The sequence below is a fragment of the Argiope bruennichi genome, chromosome 11 (assembly GCF_947563725.1).
Source record: "Argiope bruennichi chromosome 11, qqArgBrue1.1, whole genome shotgun sequence".
Lineage (NCBI taxonomy): Eukaryota > Metazoa > Arthropoda > Arachnida > Araneae > Araneidae > Argiope > Argiope bruennichi.
Window position 1 is genome coordinate 14,609,647 of NC_079161.1, and position 23,451 is coordinate 14,633,097.

The 23,451-nt window shown below is 32.2% G+C and overlaps 1 protein-coding gene across 1 annotated transcript in view; it reads right to left on the minus strand.

The window, feature by feature from the left end:
• LOC129957065 (multidrug resistance-associated protein 1-like) overlaps positions 1–23,451 on the minus strand; it is a 101,213-nt gene that overhangs the window by 72,604 nt on the left and 5,158 nt on the right. Inside the window, exons 2-5 of the mRNA XM_056069201.1 lie at positions 20,570–20,767; positions 11,179–11,295; positions 4,970–5,098; positions 186–317 (exon numbers count right to left, since the gene is read on the minus strand). Of these exons, the coding sequence (XP_055925176.1) occupies positions 186–317; positions 4,970–5,098; positions 11,179–11,295; positions 20,570–20,767 (576 nt within the window). The remainder of the gene's footprint in view (positions 1–185; positions 318–4,969; positions 5,099–11,178; positions 11,296–20,569; positions 20,768–23,451) is intronic.

Genomic DNA, 23,451 nt, shown 5'->3' on the forward strand with positions numbered 1-23,451 from the left:
CTCCGTTGCTAGAAATCAAAACAGAAGTTAAGATTTTATATCCAATAATGATACAAACGAAAAGGACGGGGATATTTTTAACTTCTCTCTGCGTTTCTGACGACTGTGGAAGATTATATATACTAATGCCGCATAATATAAAAGACCAAAACTTTATATGTTACATACATCTTATTTGTACTTACTTTTTCTGCATCCCAGAAAGCGCTGTATTGAGGGTCGGTGAATAAGGAGATAACAGTTTCTGCTGTTAATAAAATGAAAGTAATGACGCCAAAGATAAAAGTAGGTGAATCATTTATGTCGCCTAAATCTACCTACAAGTAAAAGAAAACATATATTTCAAGAAAAATTAATACTAAATTTGCGCCTAGTTACTTCCAGAGTAAATTATTCTTTCAGATATTAGTTAATAAAGGTTTTTTCAACGTTTGAATTAAACTTATCTTCAAAACTTATTCAAAATAGTCTTTGATATAGCTATACATAATATAAAATGAAGTCTCCTGAAAGCGTCTGTATATTTGAAAGAGGAAAACTCGAGAAATACTTAAGTGATATTGGAGGTATTTGTACCATTTTGTAGGGCATTTATTGGGGAAGGTTTTACTATATTGAAGTCATATCAGTTGTGGATAGTGAAGAAGCTGCTCATTATCCAATTAAATTTTTGAATTCTCTTAATCCATCTGGTCTTCCTCCACACGAACTAATTTTAAAAGTTGGTGCTCCTATTATACAGGGTGTTTATAAAGTCCCGGACCCATTTTGATATTTAATAACTCATAAAATAATAAAGATAGATTTAAATTAACAGCATAAATGGTTAAATAGACTCAAAAAGTTTCATGACCCTTGTTAATGAACTTCCACGTGTGCCCCCTTCGTCGCACGGAGAATATCAAGTCGATAGTCAATTTCCCGCCAGGTAGCGACAAGCATGTCGGCATCCACAGAGCCATTTGCGCACTTTATGGCGATTAACAATGCCAGAAACATGAAAGGATGCTTCATCGGAGAACATTATGCTCTTCAGAAAATCAGCAGCATCTTCTATCCTCCTTAGCATATCTGTTGCAAAGGCCATCCTCCTAGGCCTATCGTTCGGTTCCAAAACTTGAACAATTTGAACTTTGTATGCATGCAGTCTTAATTTTTTCTTAATAACCTTGTACACCGTCGAAATTGGGATATCCAATTCTGTTGCCGCTGATCTCACAGATATTCTAGGATTGTGTAAAAATGTCTCTCTGACACGCTCAACATCAAAATCACTTGTGCAAGGACGTCTGGAACGTTTCTTATCTTCGATACTTCCAATTTCTAGAAAATTCTTTTTCCACCGCAAGATGCTGTATTTGAATGGAGGATCTTTTTGGTAAATTCTTCTTAAATTTCTCTGTGCTTGCACTATCGATTTCATTTCTATGAACCACCATAAAATTTGTGCTTTCTCTTGTGGTGTATGCATTCTCCTTAATATCCGCTCGAATAAAACATCACATACAAAAGTACTACATAGAACAAACACATCAAAAGTAAACATAACAATGCAATAGTTGCCAAAAACAAAAGAGAGAAAAATGCAATTAATAAGCAGACAATATTTAGAAAAGTACAGATATTTAGACTGGAAAATGAAATTATCTGAAATTAACCACACGGCAGACGATATTTACAAAAGTAAAAATATTCAAACCTGAAAAGGAAAATATATGAGTTATTCCATCAATAAATGCCATAAGTTTGTTTATATCTTTATTATTTTACGAGTTATTAAACATCAAAATGGGTCCGGGACTTTATAAACACCCTGTACTACTACGTCATTTAAACCCTCCAAAAATGTGTAATGGCACTCGATTACAAATAAAAAGTTTGAAAAAATTCTTTATTGAGGCAGTACTTTTAACTGGCTCTGGTGCTTGAGAATCAGTTTTAATACCACTTATTCCAACAGATTTACTGTTTTCCTTTAAACATGTTCAATTTCCAGTTAGGTTCTGTTTCGCCACGATAATAAATAAAGTCAAAGGACAAACTTTTGACACTGCTGGAATTGACTTAAGCGGAGAATGTTTTTCTCATGGACAACTTTATGTGGCACTTTCTAGAGTTACATCCATTTTTTTTTTTTTGTTTTTTTTTTTTGGCACCAGGTGGAAAAGCAGCCAATATAGTTTAAAAAAGAAATATTATGAATAGGATTTGACGGATTTTCAAACCCGGTTTTAAAAAACCGGTTTTTTAAGTAAATTTGTCACATTTGAAAACCGGTTTTTAAAGTAAGAAAACCGGTTTTCCGGAACGTCTGAATATTCCAATTTTTCAAAAAAAAAAAAAAATTGGTTGGAACTGATTTGTTTAGCAGCTGGGGGCTTAAAGCGATGAGATGCGAATTTATTATCAAGTGTACGTATATTTGAATTTCTGTTAAATGAACTAAAAAAATTGAACACTGAAATAAGTTTCAAATCATTATATGCTTTAGAAGAACGAATTCATGAAAGTAGAATTAGCAACTCTTTTGCTGTATTCGCACACTTCTAGTTCAGCGGAAAAATCTAGTGTACTTTCTTTAGTTTCAAAAACCGAAATTATTAAGTTATCTGGAAAGATATTGTCTAGATTATTTCCAAATTCTTATGTGGAAACCGATTCTGATGAAGAGCAAATCTTAGAAACTATTCGTCAGAGTAATGCTTTTTTAAAAGAAGCCATGGAAAAATCAATTCATAAGTTTCTTGAAGACCCTGAAGAAAAACTTGCAAATCCAAAGACACTGAAAGCTGAATTTTCATTATTTGAGGCAACGAATAAAAGAACAAAAATCTTAAATTTGTTATTTGATGCCATTAAAACTCAGTAGTTAATGAACGAGTATTTTCAATTTCAGGCAATATTGTGTTCAAAATTAGACTTAGCTTTAAAATTTAGTCCCCGTCAGTCGACATTTTATGTTTTTTAAAATCCTATTTTCTTAGGAGAAATTAAAATGAGTGAAAACAATACAAATATTAAATAGATAACAATGTTTAAGTTTTCGTTATTTTGTGCAAATAATAAGCATATGTAATCTTTAATTTCATTGAATTTGATATTGATTTCGTTTTTTGTTATTTAATATAACTTAGAGAAAAAATTTTCCATATTCTATTTTTTGGCAAAAATTCGAAAACCGGCTAAAACCGGTTTTTTTGGAAATATGGAATTCAAAAACCGGTTTTTTTAAAAAGTCGGTTTTTGTATAACCCCTAATTATGAAGCAGCTGAATTTTATTTTCATATGAGATTATACAGAGTTGATAAACAAGAGTGGAACAGTGGGTGCGATGACTTATTTGTATATTTTTAAATTTTAAAACAGCTTCTCTTTTGTATATTTTTAGTGAATTATTTTTTTGTACGAACATATCTTATTTTTACTTTTTTAACAGTCTAAATATTTCTCAATGTGTGCTATGAAAAATTGTTTTGTAGTTATTTATGATGATTTCTAAAAATATTTTTAAGTTTTTTGATGTTGCGTGACATGCCCATATCATATCGGGTGGAGACTAGACTTAAGTTTAAAGCTAATTTTTCCTCTTGGATGTTATGCCACGGGTAACGCCGTGCGGGTACTGCCATTATAAAGAATATACACAAAAATCATTGTTAAACATTTCCAAAATTCCAAAAGTTTTTTTAACTATAACAAATATATCTTCATGTAATATTCTATAATTTTTATAAATTTTTAAAGTCCTTTTACTAGGATTTAACTACAATATTTGTTAGTTTCTCTATCTCTATCTTACTATCTCATGCTCGTTGCGAAGATATTAAATTGATTTTTTTTTTTTTTCTGTGTGCGTGGTATCACTGCTACATTATGCAAAGTAGATTGTATAAATAAAATATAAATGAATGAATTAAACTTAAATTATTGTAATGATATAATTTCAAATTTCCTTTAATTTTTTTTTTCATCTTAAAGAGACAGTATAGTTTGAAATAATCAAAAATGGGTGAGAATGGAAAGTTTCATTTTCATTGTCTCATTATCAAAATATATGTATATATTCAACTAATATAGTGTTATAAAATGTATTTTTCAATAAAATAAATATTTGTAGGGCCCACCGCAAGAAAAATACATTTCAAGAACTTTTCTCAAAATGATATTCTAATTAAATTTAAATATATTTGATATACTCCAGGTGTTTTAATTTTTGAGAAGATTAAATGCAATTGATAATAAAGATTTCGAATAAAAATTAAAAGAAAACAAGGCAGAACAGAACGCCATCTCATAACCCAGTATCCGTAACCATTCCGGTCATTGAACGGTTTGATGATTATGCTACGAAAATTGTATTAAATACCAAAATTTTTACAATAGAAAAAACAAAAATAACTATATACAGAATTTACAAACGTATAAGAAATGATAATAAAATGAAATCGTTTGCAAAGATTTTCTACTTTGAAATATTATAGAAAAATTATCTGGTATAATAATATGCAAAAAGATATTATATGTAAAAAAAATATGAATTCTGTGGCTTTATTTTATCATAACATTATAAATGAGGATTTAGCTATAAAAATCTAATAAAAAAATAATTTGGTTAAGGGTAACAAAGAAAATCTCTGCTTGGAAGATATTTGTGAATACTTATGTATGAGAAGAAATTGGGGCAGGGATTTTATGTTTCGAGTCAGGATTTTTTTAGATAGTTAAAATAGATTTTCGTTCAGAAAAATATAAAATTCTTATAAAAATTGAGTGCCTTTACATCAAAATATTTCTAAAAAATTAATTGTAATTACAAAATTATAAAGAGTTTTGAAGCAAATTTATATGGTGTAATAAAAAAAAATAGTAGAAAAAAATTAAATGTAAAATAGAGTGGAAAATTTTATATCTTTTAACTTTTTAAAAAATTATAAATTTACTACAATTATTTGAAAGTTGACAGCTTACCTTAAAAAGATCGAAGAACGGTGAAGTGAAAAAATTACAAACTGCAAATAATATCCAAAACAGTGACAAGGTAAAACAATTAAGTTCTCCGTCTTTCTTTTGTTTGATCTGGAGACAAAGAGCAAGGATCTGAAAGGAAACAATGCAAGTTTTCACAAAGAGTCTAGCAACATTGATTTGCTATGAGCAACAACACCTGAATAATAGAGAAAAAAATAAATATCTGCCGCTATCGATTTGAATCGAACTTAAATCATTCAAAGATCGTAAACACTTACTCTGTAATAATAATCAAAACATGTTTGTTTTCTGTTATGAAACCTTTAATCTTTCAAAGATCATAAGAACTTACTCCATAATAATAATCAAAACATGTTGTTTATTTTCTGATATGAAACCTTTAATCATTCAAAGATCATAATACTTACTCTATAATAATAATCAAAACATGCTGTTTATTTTCTGATATGAAACCTTTGCGCATGCGCCAGTTCTGGATATGTAAATTTTCGCACTTTTACGCATGCGCCAATATGTTTTGATTTCGAATAAATAGGGGTCATACATACATAAGCAATATATAGATAAACGAAAATATTGAATTAAAACAAATTAATTCAATTCAAAAATAAAAGGAAAATCAAAATTGGAAATAAACAACAACAACAAAAATCCCGACAAATAAAAAAAAATTAGGAAAAGTACCCATTTTACTTAATAAATATTACCACTTCGTGAAATAATATTGTCTGAAAGAGATAAACATAGGATTCTGAAATGAAGATTTATTTTTTATTCAATGCAACAAATATATAAACAAAAAAAATTTAAGACTCCACAAAAATTACAATTCCGTACAGTACAATTCTGAATGCCGAAATATAAAGTACATTTTTTTTCCAAGAATAATCACCCGCAGAAAATTACACTTACTATCAGTGGCGTGATAAATGACGATTGCTTTCATCATCAAGAACATACACATGAATTAAAAAATTACGGAAATTAGTAAAGAATTCATTGGAGTTTTTTTTTTTAATTTTTATTGCGTTGTTTTTAAAATAGTAGTAGATAAAAATAAATAGTGGGAATAGTCTCCTCCAAACTTTCTCGCATATTCTTTAATAAAAGTACTTTACTCTCCATTAGGGTTGGACGATGACCGAACTTCATCATCGCGATATATCGCCCAGCACATATCGATATTTTTCGATATACCATATTATCATTATTTATTTATAGCTATTATAAGTTATATATAGCATCTCTTAACATACTGACAAATCAGAACGACTCTAAATAAAATAAAATATAATAATAATAAAATATATATAATATATAATAATAAAATATAAATTATATAATAAAAATATTCGTGTTCTTTTCAATAAAAGTAGTTAGAAAATAATTGTGTTAAGAGCCCTCTAATAAAATATGTTAGTGTGTTAATGGTATCATTCAGTAAGGGAACAGAAAGCAAATGACAGGCTTAAAGCAAGTATTTTTATATATTAGAATATGACAGTATTTATACAAATGTTAACAAAAAATTCTGTGTGAAGGACAATTAGAATGAAGACCAACAAAAATAAACACGAACCGGTAACCAAAATGAAATCGAAAACGTGAATTAATTGTGAATATCAAGTTAACCCTTTAAAGGGCCATTTTTTTCTAGTCATATTATATTAAAATATTTTTAGGCTTGAAATTAGAATAAGAAAAAGGATTCATTTAGCTTATTAGATAAATTTAATTGTATTAATTCATTAATTTGTTAATTAATAATTAAGTAACAAATCAAGGTACATCCTTTTGTGTGAGATAAAGAACTGAAGCATCTAAGTTTCTGTCCTTCCAAAAAAATTTGTCAGAACTTATGCCAACCTACAAAATTTCATACAAAGATTGATAGATTTGGTGGGAAGCATACTTCCCACGGCCCTAGAAAGGGTTAAACAATAAATATCGCGATTCATCGAGAACCATTCTTCATGATTATATCAATAGATTAATATACTTCGAAAGCTGGCAATGAAAAATCGATTTTTCAAAAATATCGAGTTTTCGATAAATCGAAAATCGGCACACCCCTAATCTCCTCTTCACATACATTTGTGAACCTTGGAGAAGGCCGAGAACACCTTGAATGCTCAAATTTCTGTTTTCACGTATGAGAATTGTTTATTTCGTAGCCATAGAAAAGAAAACCTTATGTGTATTTGGAACTTTTTTTTCATCGTTTGCAACTAAAATTAGACAACAGAACTACACATTCAGTCGCAGAACTTATACCAGATTTCATTTCGTTACGTCATTCCGTTTTTGAGTTATCGCTTTTAGTTTCACGTAAAAGTGCAACTGATAAAACAATCAGCCTTTTGATGGATTTATTTCTAAATTTGATACGGGATTGCACTTTAAAAGCTTAACCGCTGCACTGAGTTTTATCTATCTAGCGCCTTACGTTTTGTAGTTATCTTTCTCATTTGTATTCGGATAGCCAAATATAGTCCTTCGCTTTGTGGATTTAATAGAAATCTATGAATTAGAGTAAATATTATATATTGTTGTTGTTGCTAATCTCCATGGCCTGTCTTAGTCAGACTAAATCCAAAAATCCGTTGACAAGAAGAAAGTCAAAAACGAAGAAAGGAGAAGAATAAATATCTCCCCAAAGAAGTCCTAAACAGTCCAGAATATGTTCAGCAGAGGCCTGATGTTGGCAGCATTTCGGGCAAAGAGGGTAAACTTTTTCGCCCTGAGAAAAGAAAAGACATTTAAGGTGGCCAGTGGCAAGGTGCGACAGACAAGTGTTGGTTTTTCTAGAAATATTATATAAAAAATTTTGGCTATCCTAGCTTAACCCTTTAAAGGGCCATTTTTTTCTAGTCATATTATGTTAAAATATTTTTAGGCTTGAAATTAGAATAAGAAAAGGGATTCATTTAGCTTATTAGATACATTTAATTTGATTAATGAATTAATTTGGTTCATTAATAATTAAGTAACAAATCAAGACGCATCCTTTTGTGTGAGATAAAGAACTGAAGCATCTAAGTTTCTGTCTTTCTAAAAAAATGTGTCAGAACTGATGCCAACCTACACAAATTCATACAAAGATTTATAAATTTGGTGGGAAGCATACTTCCCACGACCCTAGAAAGGGTTAACCAGTAACTGGAGAAGGCAGTAAAAATGACTCCGAGTAGTTAATTAGCTCTGATTACCATGTGATATTTTGTCCTTGAATACAATCATCTCCTCAATACCTTCAAGTTGTTCTTTCAGCAGTATTTTCAGTAAAATTCTAAGTATGAAGGGTTAAGTATAGGGCTAAGTATAAAGGGCTAAGTATAAGAGGTTAAAAGGAATAACCGAGTTATTCCTTTTAAAGTTTTTGTTGTGATTTATGGAGTCAATGACTCCATGTCTCTGAAATTGCTTTTAATTTGAATAATGCAAAAGGAATAAAGAAATATTCTTAAAATAACATTAAAATATTGTATTCTTCATTTTTGTTTGTTAAATTCTAACAGTTATTAATATTAGTGTAATGCTAATATCTAAAGGAAGTAAATACTCTTTAAAAGATGGTTTAGTTTTTCTTATAACATCTTTACAACATTTAATATTTTTAATATTTTTGATAATTACATGATTTCGAGAATGTACTGTATTTCTAAAATGTTTTTGTTGCTTCTTATGGCACCTGCCATGGACAAGCCCGATGTTACGAAGACAGCGATTTAAGCCGGTGGGGGAGCGTCTCTTGTTTTTATAGTAGCGCCTACTAGGGCCAAGAGTACGACGTTGCTACTTACGCATCAGTCATTCGCTCTCACAACCCCTTTTTGCAGGAGGGCACATTCACACGTCGCACAGAATGAACAACGGAAGAGCAACCATACTCAAACTGGGACTCGAACCCAGGACGCCCAGATCATGGGGAAGACGCGCTACCCCTATGCCAGGACGCCGGCGTGTTTCCAAAATAAATGTTGTTGACAAAAGAGAAAAATAACAATGTTGTCGTTTTATGACTTTATGACTCTGGCCACGTGAGGAAATTCAAATATCCAGTTACGAGTTAATTCGTTTTTGAGGTATCATGTTCGCGGACAAACAAACAGACATAGTTCCAAAGATATGTTTTTCGTAATTAAAGAATACTGAAACATAGAAATTCCACACAATCTCGATTTTGGTCTTTTTTTTTTTCTTTCTTTTTTTTTTTTTTTTTTGACCATGATAATGCTTTTTTCCTTATTTACTTTGTATACAAAAAAAGGAGTCAAAAGCTATGAAATTCCGTTTGTCGTAGACAAATCAAAATTGAATTTGTATGCGAATGGGGATCTAGGTAGCTTATAGCATTTAATTCCGTTATGAAAACATTTAATTTACGAAATCTTTTGCGATGTTACAAACATTCGACAGATAATTTTGGAAATCTAATATATTTTAAATCTCGAATCAGTTGAAATCTATTTAACCATGAAACTGGGAGACTTAATCTTTTTATCAGGTAATGTTTAGATATAATCAAGAATTTTTCTTCATCATTTACTATTAGGTTGTTTTTACAGTTTGAGAATATAAATTTACGAATTTGAATAAAAATGTATACATTTTTACTTTAGGAGGTTCTACTTTAATCTCCATTACTTACGTTACTCTAAATTACGTTGACTTGTTAGGATAGAGTAACAGGTTTACAGCATCGATAAATTCTTGCAGAAACGACCTTGAAAATAAATCAATTACAAACGTGTTTTTTTTATGTTATAGAAAACGGAAAAATCATTCGAATGGATTAGAAATATTGCATTTGGAAAGGACTTTAAATTAGCAGGGAATGAGCAATTCTGTAAAAGTACTTATAATAAGTAGGTCACGTTTCATTAGGAAAATTATTGCAAACATAACATTAAGCAAGAAATAGATAGCAACTAAATAATATATTCCGGTTTGCAATTCAAGGTCATGGGAGAAAATCCAATGTCAAGGAAGTACATGCAAGTTCATTTAATGGTTGTAAAGAAGAATTAAATAATGAAAGTTAAGGATTTGTGTGAATTTGGAAGCGATTAGTATAAATCAGATAAGGGGAAATGTTCTTCGTGTATTTAAAAATATTAGACAGCTTTGAACAAAATGTGATGTACGAAACGAGATTATTATAAAAAAATAAAGAGTTTAATAATTATAAAATGGCTCGCTAGACGTCGATTTGACTTACACCATTTTCATGGAGAAGAGAGTTTTTATTCGAAACATAAAGCTACTATTAACGGACAGTAAAATATTATCGAAGGCATTGATTTCAAATCGAATGTTATTATTATGGATATCTAAGGTTAAATTAATTAAAATATTAAATCTAAGGATTAAATAATGGTTATTTTATGTCTCATCACGGAGTAATTATGAAATCAAAGGAAACTACTGAACTAAGAATATGCTATTTTTGCAAGAGTATTGTTCTTCGGATTGCAAAAGTGTTGTTCGACGGATTTCAGCGCATCAGACCCCCTTACACAATGATTCTTTGATGGAATCGGGTCTCGAACCTGGAACCTTCGGGTCCCGAAGATGAGACCTTACCACCAAGCCACCGCGGGCTGCTATTTTTCTGAGAAAGATGAATTCTGAAAATGATATTAAATTTTATTAAACTGAATTTCAGTAAAGATTTTTCTCATTCATCAATTAGTAAAATAATGAACATTTTTCGAAAAGAAATAATCTTTAAAAAAATCAACGGAATATCGAAAATAATTTTTTTTCTTCTTGTATGCAAGATGAGTTTTTATGAATTCTAATCAAAAACAATTGTCTTTTAATCACCTAAAAAAAGACAAATATTTTTGATTAGAAGTCATTTCTTATGTCTCTTTAATAAGAAATGTCAAAAATACAACACCCCTTGGTTAGAGGTGCAACACTTTGTTATATCATTATCCTCCATGTAAATTTCTTTTATATTTAAACTAAAGAATTTATTAAGACTGAAAGTTTTTGTTATTTAAAATATGTCATAGATTTGAAACCAGTAGAATTAATATCAGCATTCACAGTAGAACAGGAAACTTATAATAGAAAGGCAATAAAAATTTAATAAGGAAAATCGGTTCAAAACTCTCCCTTACTTTAGAAAAACCCGTTTGAGTTAAAAATCTTAAAGCAAGCTTCGAGAAAATACTTACAAACGTGAATACACGAAACCCGACGGACACATAGTAGACATTCGCAGAATGACTCTCTTGGTACACAAGATAAATGGCCTCGGCTAAGCTGCATAGGATGAGTGCTGTGGTAAGAAACTGCAAAAGAAAAAAAGAAGTCAAAGTCTGTTGACTCTGACAGAGTTATCTTAGCACTGTGAATCTCGCTTAATATGTAAAATAAAATGTAAAAAATGTGATTGCATAATCAGTGGCAAAGAGACATCGTTACGTCGCATGCAGAATTGGTCTGTATTTGTCTGTGTTGAGCGCTTCTTTGAAATAAATTCCTATATCTATATGGTCCCCCCGGGGGGGCACCTCGAAATGAGGATGAGATGCTTCCGGCATGGTGGTTGGATCTCGCCACCCTGGAGGGTACACTAATAGGTGGGGGATCTGGCTCCTCCCATCGATGACGGGACGTACTTCCTTCGGGGAGGGTTGTACCGTGGCCGGTGACGGCCCTTAGGACTCAACCACAGTTCCCGCCAATGTTGCTGTTGCGGCGGTCCAGTCATTCAGTTTTATGGTTTAAATCCGTGTGCCTTCGGGCGGGTCGGAGAGTTAGATGGTTGACTTATATCTATATGGAAGAAGTTTTGGCTGGATAGCGTTGTCGAACACGACACTGAGGGATTTGAGTAAATATACTTGGAGTTTTAATCAACGAAAATTTGTCACTGCTAATATTTTGTGACTAGAAGTGGATAGGAACGACATTGATGAATTAGTGAAAGAACATGACAGCTGGATTCGCATCACTTGGGTTGTGAGTTCGAATTCCACCGGCCGAAGACTCCCCATGTACATGATGGATGGTGCACGTATAAATCTGCCGCGGCCACAAAGTCCTCCATGTCGAGACAATACCACTGAGGGTACTGGATCAGAGGTGATCGTTTCCTAATTCAAGTCTAAATTACGATCTGTGGGTGAGTGAAGTCCGCCCTGTGAAAAGGGCTGTGATGCATAAGTAGCTAAGACCTACTCTTGGCCCTAAATGGCGCTACTAAACAAGAGACACTGTTATGTCGCATGCAGAATTGGTCTGTATTAGTCTGTGCTGAATGCCTCTTTGAAATGAATTCTTATATTTACATGGAAAAAGGTTTGGCTGGATAGCGTTGTCGAACACGACACCGAGGGATTTGAGTAAATATCCTTGGAGTTTTAATCAACGAAAATTTGTCATTGCTAATATTTTGTGACTAGAAGTGGATAGCAACGACATTGATGAATTAGTGAAAGAACATGACAGCTGGATTCGCATCCCTTGGGTTGTGAGTTCGAATTCCACCGGCCGAAGACTCTCCATGTACATTATGGATGGTGCACGTATATATCTGTCGCGGCCAGAAAGTCCTCCATGTCGAGACAATACCACTGAGGGTACTGGATCAGAGGTGATCGTTTCCTAATTCAAGTCTAAATTAGGATCTGTCGGTGAGTGAAGTCCGCCCCGTGAAAAGGGCTGTGATGCATAAGTAGCTAAGACCTACTCTTGGCCCTAAATGGCGCTACTGAAACAAGAGACACTAAAACTCGGCTTAAAATCGTTGACTTCGCCAATGGGATTATCTATGACAAGTGCCATAAACGAGGAAGAAAACTGGACAGAACAGAAAGGAATAATAGATGCAATAGAGCAACAGTCGTTCAGCGAAATGAGGGAGATGCTTGCATCGTATGTTGAGAAACTTCATCATAATAAGGTAGTAGTAGCTATGTGTTTTACAAATTCATTTAACGATAACGTTGTGTTTCATGTCCGCTAAATTTGGAAGCGTATCCGAAGACAAATGTCTTTAAAGAATTTTCTTGCAAAAAAGCGGGCATCATTTGTAAACCTTTAATAATAGAAATACATGTGTTAAAATTGCCTACATGTATAAAATAATTATATTTTATGAAACTCTATTCAATAAATGCTCTAATAAATTACGAATGTTTAGCTTTTATCTGGATGTTGAAGAGTCAAGTATATTTCGCAGAATATAATTACTTAGAACCAATGGATTGTATAAAATTTAGACTTCATACTTTTTTGAAGTAATATTTATAGATCGAAAAAAAATAAAATACTGTTATTCACGTCATTTAAATCTTTTTGATAGTAAAACTAAAAACTGAATTTTATTATGAACCTGAGAAATTTTCGTTGAATCATTTTTCAGATGCAACATAAATTATGAAAATTATTCGGTAGTACATATAAAACATAAATTCTGAACGTCTCTGTTTTCAGTTTTCATATTTAAAAAAAAATGCTTTAATCATTTTAATCAAAGTTTAATCATTTTCTCTTTAGTTTAAAGTTGAAATTTTATGAAAGCTGAGAGTTTTAGTTTTGTTTAATTTAGTTATATTAACGTCTTGTTTTAAAGCAACATTAGGGTTATTTTGGGAACAGACCTCGTCATTTTGAACCGCGATCAGTTGACGACGGAAGCTGAGAGAAAATTAGGAGACATATATATAATACAATAAAACTTAATGTCTTTAATAACAGTATGAGTGAATTATATGACTATCAAAATTCGAAGCTTAAAAATATTTTGATGAAGAAGCTATTAAAAAAAAGTTACATAAAATATTTAATTAAAACTTTTAACGATGATTAAGAGTAGTGAACCGGCTGGTCGCCAAAGGCGGCTAGTAAATAATAAATTACATTATTATAAATTTGTTTGAGGTTTTTTTTTCTCGGAATGGAACTTAGGATGGGCCAGTGTCTTCTTCTGAATTCTGCTCCACCGCATTCTATTTTTGACAGTTGTGCGCCAGTTTCTTTCCTGGATAGCCAGGAAGTCTGTCTCCACTGACTCCATCCATCTCATTTTGGGCCACCCTTTTTCCTACTTGTTAGATGTTTACGTAAAAGAGATTCTTTTTTTTTAATATGGAATTATCATCCATCCTTAATATATGAGCCGCCCAGTTCATCCGATTTATTGTTATGAACTTTATAATATCTGGTTCTCTATAGATTTTATATGGCTCAAAGTTATATCTTCTTCTCCAAACATTGTTGATTTCTATCCCACCAAGAATAGACCGCAGAAATTTTCTTTCGAAAATGGCTATTTTATTTTTTTCCAGCTTTGGTCAGGGTACAGGTCTCTGAGGCATGAACAAGTATTGGTCTAATTAAGGTTTTATATAGTAAAAAATTTGTATTTCTTAATAGTAGTGAGGATTTAAAAAATCATTTTAGTCCTTTATGTGCATTCATTAGACGACCTTGAATCTCCTTGACTATATCCTATTATCATCAGTAACTATAGAACCAAGATAAGTAAAACTTTGGACAACCTGAAAATTTGTGAGAACCGATTTCTAGGGGGGGGGGGGGGAATTCATGGAAATGAATGACATAATTCATCTTTAAAAGATACGACCAAACAGATAAGACATCTATCAAATTTATATTTACTCTCGTATTGATCGCTGATGCAACAGTTTGTGGGTTTCTGTGAGATAAGAGGTCAATTCGCTGACGGCATAAATACATTGTTGGATTTTTATCAGAAACTGATCTCGAAAAGACAAGGCAAAATATCAGTAATCAATATTATCAAAATACAAGGTAATAATCATTATTTACTGTTTATTTGTTTTAAGGTAAAAAATGTTATCGATTTAATCCAGGGTAAGCGACAAAATAACTGAAATAATGAGATATATAATTAAATTTCCAATGTTAAACCTTCGGAATACATGACTTGTGAAGCTGAATTTCCATAGTTAATGATTAACCCTTTGCACACGAAAAAATAATTCAATGCATTATTATTCACCTAATACAAAGATTTGTTTATTACTTTGAAAAATAAATATGTATAATTGTTTTAAGCTGAATTTTCCCGTTTAATAAATTTGCATCTACTTACTACTCAGCAGGTATTTTAAACAATCAAAATGATGATGATGTCGTGTCCGCGTTACCACGGAAAGGGGATGAAGTAGCTTCTGAGGGTAAAGACCCCTGAGCACCCGAGAGCAGAAGTCTGACTTCCAGCTCATATGAAGATGACACACACACATTCGCTTGCACGACCCCTTTTTAAAGGGGGGCACATTCACACACCCCACAGATACAAACAGATAAAGAACAACCATGCCCGAACCGGGATTCGAACCCGGGACGCCCAGATCATGGGGAATATCGCTACCCCTATGCCAGGACGCCGGCAACAATCAAAATTAAATAAATAAAAATGTCAAAATGATGCACCGTCTTGAATGGTGAGTCACTATCCGAGTGCAACGGGTTAAATGTTGGCTGACATGGGAGGAGGGAGTTTTCTCACCCCACCAACAGGATTGGATCAATTACCTGTGAGGTGGGAATGAATACAGTTTGTAGCCCAAAATACCCGAGAGTCACATTGTACCTCACGAAATAACAACTAACCACGACGCTATTTTTTTATATTGTACTTTTTATATTGTATTATTGTATATTGTATTTTTTTATATTGATACACTGAAAATAAAAGATATCATTCGTTGAAAGATGCTTCTTGTTACTGCCATTGTTTCTAATGGCACTTGTCATAGACAAACCCGAAGACGAAGTCAGCGATTTTAAGCCGAGAGAGCGTCTCTTGTTTTTCAGTAGGGCTACCTAGGGCCAAAAGGTCTTAGCTACTCACGCGTCACAATCCTTTTTATGGGGTGGACTTTCATTTCTGCATTTCATTCACTCTTCCACAGATCGTAATTTAGAACTGAATCAGAGAACAATCACCCCTGATCCAGTACTCCCAGTGATATTAAGGGGCCACGGTGGCCTGGTAGTAAGGTCTCGGCTTCGGAACCGGAGGGTTTCAGGTTCGTGAACCGATTCCACCGTAGAGCCGTCGTGTAAGGGGGTCTGTTGCACGTTAAATCCGTCGTAATCAAACGTCCTTCCGCTGGTGTGGTGTGGTGTGAAGAGGGGGGTGCCAGCTCAGGTGTTGTCCTCGTCATCTGACCGTGGTTCAAAATTATGAGGTCCGTCCCAAAATAGCGCTAGTGTTGCTTCAAACGGGACGTTAATATAATCAAACCAAACCAAACCAACTCAGTAATATTACTCTCGACATGGAGGACTTTGTGACCACGACAGATTTATACGTGCGCCAGTCACCACACACACGGAAAGTCTTTGGCCGGAGGGGTTCTAACTCCCAACCCAAGTGATGCGAATTCAACGCCCTACTAACCAGGCTATCTCGGCCTTCACATGCTTCTTACTATACAAGATTATTTTTTGTTATTCCCTGCTTATAAATTCTCTTTTCTTTCGAAATATCTATTTGGGTCATTCGGAATTCCGGTTTTATTGCGCGTTTCAAATTGTTAACCTGATTTTTATTGATGAGAAATCTCTCATAATCCCAGGCATTAAATTTTTAATAAAATAAATAATCAAATGCTACAATTTAAAAACTGGTCTTAGATGTTTTGACATAATGCTGGGTTTACATTTTATATACTGATACAGTTATTGATACGCTGAAAATAAAAGATATTCGTTGAAACATGCCTCTTACTCTACAAGATTATCTTTTGTTACTTCCCGCTTCTAAATTCTCTTTTCTTTCGGAATCTCTGTTAGAGTCGTTGGGACTATCGTATTTATTTTTATTGCATGTTCTGAAATGTTAACTTGATTTACATCAATGAGAAATCTCTCATAATCCCAGACATTAGATTTTTAATAAAATAAATAATCAAAAGCTATATTTAAAAACTGGTCTTAGATGTTTTGACATAATGCTGGGTTTACACTCGTCCAGTTATAAGACAGTCAGTAGGCTGCGCATGCGTAGAAAGGCTGAAAAATGCTGTTCGGTCCGGGGCAAATAATTGTCCCGACAGGACAACAACATGGCGCAGTATTGTATCTTTTTTTCTTACTGCGCATGCGTTTTTAGAATTCTGCGGGTTTTTTTAGCGTAAAAAAATGGATCATTTATCATAGATTCATTCCGATATTTTATTGCTCGTTATTCTTTCTGATCCGATGTTGTTGTTTTTTATTTGCCATTTCTTTTCTATAGTTTCCCAAATTTAGGTATGTAAACCTTTTTTTTTTTTTGCCATGTTTATTTATGTAAATATCCATCATTTTAATACAATACGGAGTGAAAAAGAAAAATTCAGGGACACCAAAACGGCAATTTATAACCAAGCATGGAATGCTTGAATCTATCTAATGAAATTGTGTCAAACATAAATCAATCCCTTTCTGCGCTGTCTACTTGCCGTCTTATAACTGGCCGAGTGTAAACTCGGCATATTCTAAAACACATGTTTTCTCCTATGCGTATGGCACCATTTTAATAATGGTGGCGACGAATGCTTTCACATAGCGGCGTTTTCGTTACTGGAAGAACTTTCGCTGTTGACACAAAACTATACTTGTAGTCCCTAAATCCCATACCAAATTTCATACATTTAAGTCATTAGGTTTTTGACTTATTACATTTACATGTTTCTTAATGCATAGACTGTCAGGCGATCCATCTCTTGTTGGATTTGTCTCAGAATTTATAACGTGTTTAGACTGTAGATGTTAATTCTATGTATCGAATTTTATTTATCTAGTTCATTTTCTTTTAAAGTTATCGTGTTAAATTATATTGAAACAAACGGACGGACAAACTTAATCTGAGAAGATTTCGCTCAACATTTAATAGAAATCTACGAATTTGGTATAAATAGAGTATACAAGATTTCATTCATCTAGATTAAGATGTTATCGAATTATCTTTGTCACAGGCAGACAGACGGATATTTTCCAAAACTGTGTTTATCGAATTCAGCGTCATCTAATTCTTGGGGATTCATCAAAATCCCGATTTCATTTTTTTTTTTTTTTTTTTTTTTTTTTTTTACAATTATTATCTTTTCTCCATAGTTCATATACTTCATCTATCATCTATATATATATATATATATATATATATATATATATATATATATATATATATATATATACAGTGGCTCAAAAAATTGAGAGTACACCTTACTTTTACTTGAAAAATCTAGCTTTCAATATAAATAACACAAGGAAAGTGTTAAAAATTTGGGTTTAGATGGAAATTCCATTTTCCAGCAGGACAACGACCCCAAACAAAATGCACGTAACGTCAAAATATCGGTGTCTTTTTCATTGTAAACAGCAGTTACACACACCACCACAGTACCCCGACATCAATACCATTGAATATCTATGAACCACTCTCGAAGCAGTGGTCCAAAAACACAAAATTAGAAACAAAACCCATTTAAAACAAGTGTTGCAAGAAGAATGGGGTAAAATATCTTCAGATACCACCAAAAATGGGTCGAATCGGTACCATGACATTTAGAGGCCATCTTAAGAGCCAAAAGACATGTAACTTAATAGTAACACTTTATTTCTATGCGAGATATTACAGGAATTTTATTAGTGTATTCTCAATTTTTTGAGGCAAAATTCTGAGTATGTTTATTTAAAATTCTTTTGAAACTTTTCGATTTAGAAGTTTTTCATTTATTTTTCTTTGTTTTTACTCTAAATTGAACCATTTGTTATGTGTAAAAATAAAAACATGTTTGCACTTCCCGGTAATGTGTTATTTATATTGAAAGTCGGATTTATCAAGTAAAAGTAAGGTGTACTCTCAATTTTTTGAGCCACTGTTTGTATATATACTATACTTGTTCTTCGTCATTTGAGAAAATTTATTAAACCTCACCAAAAAATTTCCCAAATTCTATCAAATAATAAATAGACTTTAAAAACTCAAACTATCTTGGATTCCCTGTATCACAATGAAAACAGGACTTTCCAAATGGAATAATAATTTATCCTAGCTTGACTCCTATCTGGACAAACCTTTCTTATTTTGGATTCCATATGTTATTTTACTACAAAGGGAAAAGGACTTTTGGAGCCATATGTTATTTTACTGCAAAGGAAAAAGGACTTTTGGAGCCATATGTTATTTTACTACAAAGGAAAAAGGACTTTTGGAGCCATATGTTATTTTACTACAAAGGGAAAAGGACTTTTGGAGCCATATGTTATTTTACTACAAAGGAAAAAGGACTTTTGGAGCCATATGTTATTTTACTACAAAGGGAAAAGGACTTTTGGAGCCATATGTTATTTTACTACAAAGGGAAAAGGACTTTTGGAGCCATATGTTATTTTACTACAAAGGGAAAAGGACTTTTGGAGCCATATGTTATTTTACTGCAAAGGAAAAAGGACTTTTGGAGCCATATGTTATTTTACTACAAAGGAAAAAGGACTTTTGGAGCCATATGTTATTTTACTACAAAGGAAAAAGGACTTTTGGAGCCATATGTTATTTTACTACAAAAGAAAAAGGACTTTTGGAGCCATATGTTATTTTACTGCAAAGGAAAAAGGACTTTTGGAGCCATATGTTATTTTACTGCAAAGGAAAAAGGAATTTGGGAGCCATATGTTATTTTACTACAAAGGAAAAAAGACTTTTGGAGCCATATGTTATTTTACTACAAAGGAAAAAGGACTTTTGGAGCCATATGTTATTTTACTGCAATGGAAAAAGGACTTTTGGAGCCATATGTTATTTTACTACAAAGAAAGAAAAAGACTTTTTGTCGGTTATACCTTGTGGTAAAGAAATTTTGCATCTTTCTTAGTATTTCAAATGCTAATGATTTTTTAACAGTTGCGAACTTTAGACTGAGCCAATATAAGCATTTATTTTTCCTGTTTATTTTTATTTTTTATTTTTTCATTTACTTTTTTATATTTTTCTCTTTACCTTAATTTTTTTTTTATTTTACTTTTATTTTTATTTCTTTAAACTTAAACTGCCTATTTTTGATAAATTTTATTATTTACTAGTTATTTTTCAATGATACTGTTGCTGTGGAATATTATGCAGTCTCTTCTGCTTGAGCCATTTAGACCTCTCCATTTTTTTTGGTACAATTCTTGGGACGTTTACCATTTGGCGATTGTGCGCCAAGTTTTTCTCGCCAAGCTCCGCGGACGCTGTAATCGTCAGAATTTTATTTCTCAATATTATGACTATTTTCAAGAAACGCTGGCGACTTTATCTTTAAAGTTTGGCGCCAAATTTGGCGGTAACCGTCCCTAGGATTTAGCCTTCTTTTTATGCCTGCTCTTTTTTTTTTCTTTGTCTGTTTTTAGCTTCTAGTACACAAGCATATGAAAGATTTTTTGAATAGCTAGTCCTTTGATAGCAATTTAAATTCTATATATTTTTTATTTTAATTATGACCTTTTTACCGATGTAACGCCACTTTTGGCACACACCTAATCATCATCAGAATACTACATATAAGAAAAAATTAAAATATATGCAAATATTCTTACCAACTTCGCTATTGTCAGCAATGTCCAAGGACTCGGACCAGACTCAGGACGGAGACTGTCCGGTTTCCTGGTTCTTTCTCGATAAAAATTGAAAATGGCGGCTGTCCAAAGAAATGCGCAGGGCAGCAGCACTAGGATGGAGTGGCGAAAGCAACTCGTGAGGGTCGGGGCATCGGCATCCCAAAAAGCATCCCAATCCTAAAAAGAATCATTGCAGGATTACAGAAAACTTTCGACTCAGTAGAGCATTTTTGGAAAAAGATATAAAATCTTGTTTATGTATTACATTATAGAACTTTCTTTACTTATATTCGGTGAATCCTTTAAAATTATTCGAAATCGACTTTCATACTGACTAGATTTCCAGTGATAATTTTATCAATTACTTATCAGCCATTTTAAAATTGAAAAATTAATTCCGCCATTATATGTGACCATTAAAGAGCCGTTAAAATGCAGATTAGCTAATCTGCAGTTTAACTGATTTGCTCCATTAAGTGCGGAATTAAGAGTTTTCCACACTTTAACAAGGTAAAGTGCACGTTAGAGGCTTCCTCATCGTTAATGTGCAAACGTTTGTTTCTCTCATTTTCTTTTCCTACTCCTTCCCCCTCTCGATCCACTTTTAGTTCGAAAAAAAATATTAGCTGTTTATAATAAAAAACACTCAAATGTCAATGAAGATGCTACTGTGAGAATTAAAGTACCCGACGTAAACAGAGCAAAAACTGGTGTCCGCTCTATTTTAGCTGCTGTTCTTAGTAAAACAGAGGATGGGTATAATAAACTTGGTACTAAAATGGATATTTTAAAACAATTGCATGCGAAATCTGAATTCAATGTTTGCAAAAAGAGATTTTTAATCATTACGTTACAAATAGAGTATTGTAATCATTACGTTTTTGCGTCATCGCATTAGCATGCTTCTGAAACTACAGAGGGACAGAAGTTTCAGTTTTTGTTGGATTTGGCTTATTATTTAATAGGTGTTTACAGTATAACTGATAATTCTGTGTACTTTTGTACATTTAGCTCTCTTCGTATTGTAGTTTTCGTGTTAACTTGTATTCAAATAAGAGGACAGACAGACTTTCTCCTTAACAGATATTGTGCAAATTTCGATAGAAATTTATAAATTTGATATGAAGACCATTACTAGATTTCATCCGTCTGCTCAACGCAGAGTTGAGTTATCTTTCTCACAAACCGACAGATATTTTCCAAAAAAAAAAAAAATGTGTTTTTCGAACTCCAAAAAATTTGAGTCGCGGAGATTCGTCAAGATTTCGGGTTCGAATTTTTTGACGATTACAATATTTTATACTGCTTGTAACGAGAAACTGAAACTGAAATAAAAATAGATGAATCACGCATAAACTTTATCATGCAATGATGCTTCGGAGTAGAGGTTTGAATCTCTTTTAACTTTTTCTTTCTCTCTGTTATATTTTTATTTTGAAACTAAGATGAAATGTTAATCTCAAATTTAGAGAACACTTACTAAATTTTTCTATAATCTCCAAACCATTTTTTACCTACTTCATTCTAACGTTTTATCTATTCCATTTGATGAACATATTTGAACTTAATTCCCTCTATTTTTAAGGGAAATTCCATTCATTCATATTAAAATTTCCTAACTGCATTCAGTTTCCCGTTTCTATATACCTTTGAAAAGTGTTTTGAAAGGTATATTGATTAAATGTATATATTCGATATACATTTAGTAGAAAAGTATTTTTAAATGTATATTGATTAGTGATATGATTTTTATGCTTATTCACTATATTAAAATATCATATTTTAGTCCCTTTTTAAGATAGTGTCGTTCATGACAACTACACAAATCGCAGTGATGTTAAATTTCCAACATATCAAGGCATTTCACCTAAATGCATGAATTCCATGCTTTATCAGTATCTTCACGGGTTAAGACGCTATGTGATTAAGCTCTTTTCAGATCATCCTTGGTATTCTTAACGTAATTTGCAGCAATTCGAGTAATTCTTTACTAAAGTAAATGTTTGGCAAAAAAAATATAAAAGTATTTCAATTTTCTAAAGTATTTTGAGTTAGATGCTTAAGTTTTTCCAAGATTTTGTATGGTCGAACAAAAATTTAGACCAATTTCCCTCTAGAATCTTAAGAAAGGGCACTGAGTTTACTGAACTTCCTGCTTTCAGTGTCAGATAGCAAAAGTTCCCTGTTTCATGAGACTTTGACTCGTTAACTTGTTTAGTTATACTAAAATCAAGTGGGATAAGCAACTACAATATATGCAATTATATGTATACAATAATATAACGTAGAATGCAATCGCACACTGCATATGCAATTTCATATTACATTTGCCATTTTGATCGAAGTAATTTTCTTAAATTGAAATGGAAGAAGATAATGTTGATTGCTTCCATACAGAAGCTCCTAAAAGGTAGAGTTTTCTTTTTCTCAAAACGTATCCCCCCCCCGCCCCAAATTCCAGTATTTTTTTCATTACAATCGTATGAATCGTATGTATTTACAAACATTATGCATCTGTTAAACATATTTTTTTTACTGTTAATATAATAATTACAATACTATTAATATTTAATGTTTGTATGTTCGAACACAAATTTAGGCCAATTTCCCTCTAGAATAATTAATTTCCCTCTAGGATAATTATCATGCAAAATATCATATTAGATTTTCAAATTACATTTTTTTTAAATTTTTTACTATTATTAATATTATTAGCATATAACTTAAAATAAGTTCATTGTGCACAGTAAACTATCTTAGCGTGATTTGTGGTTATGAACTCGAAAATCATCGCACCACAACACATACATTTGTCATTAAATAACAAAAACTTTCAAAATACCAGCGAGAGGGTCTTCCTA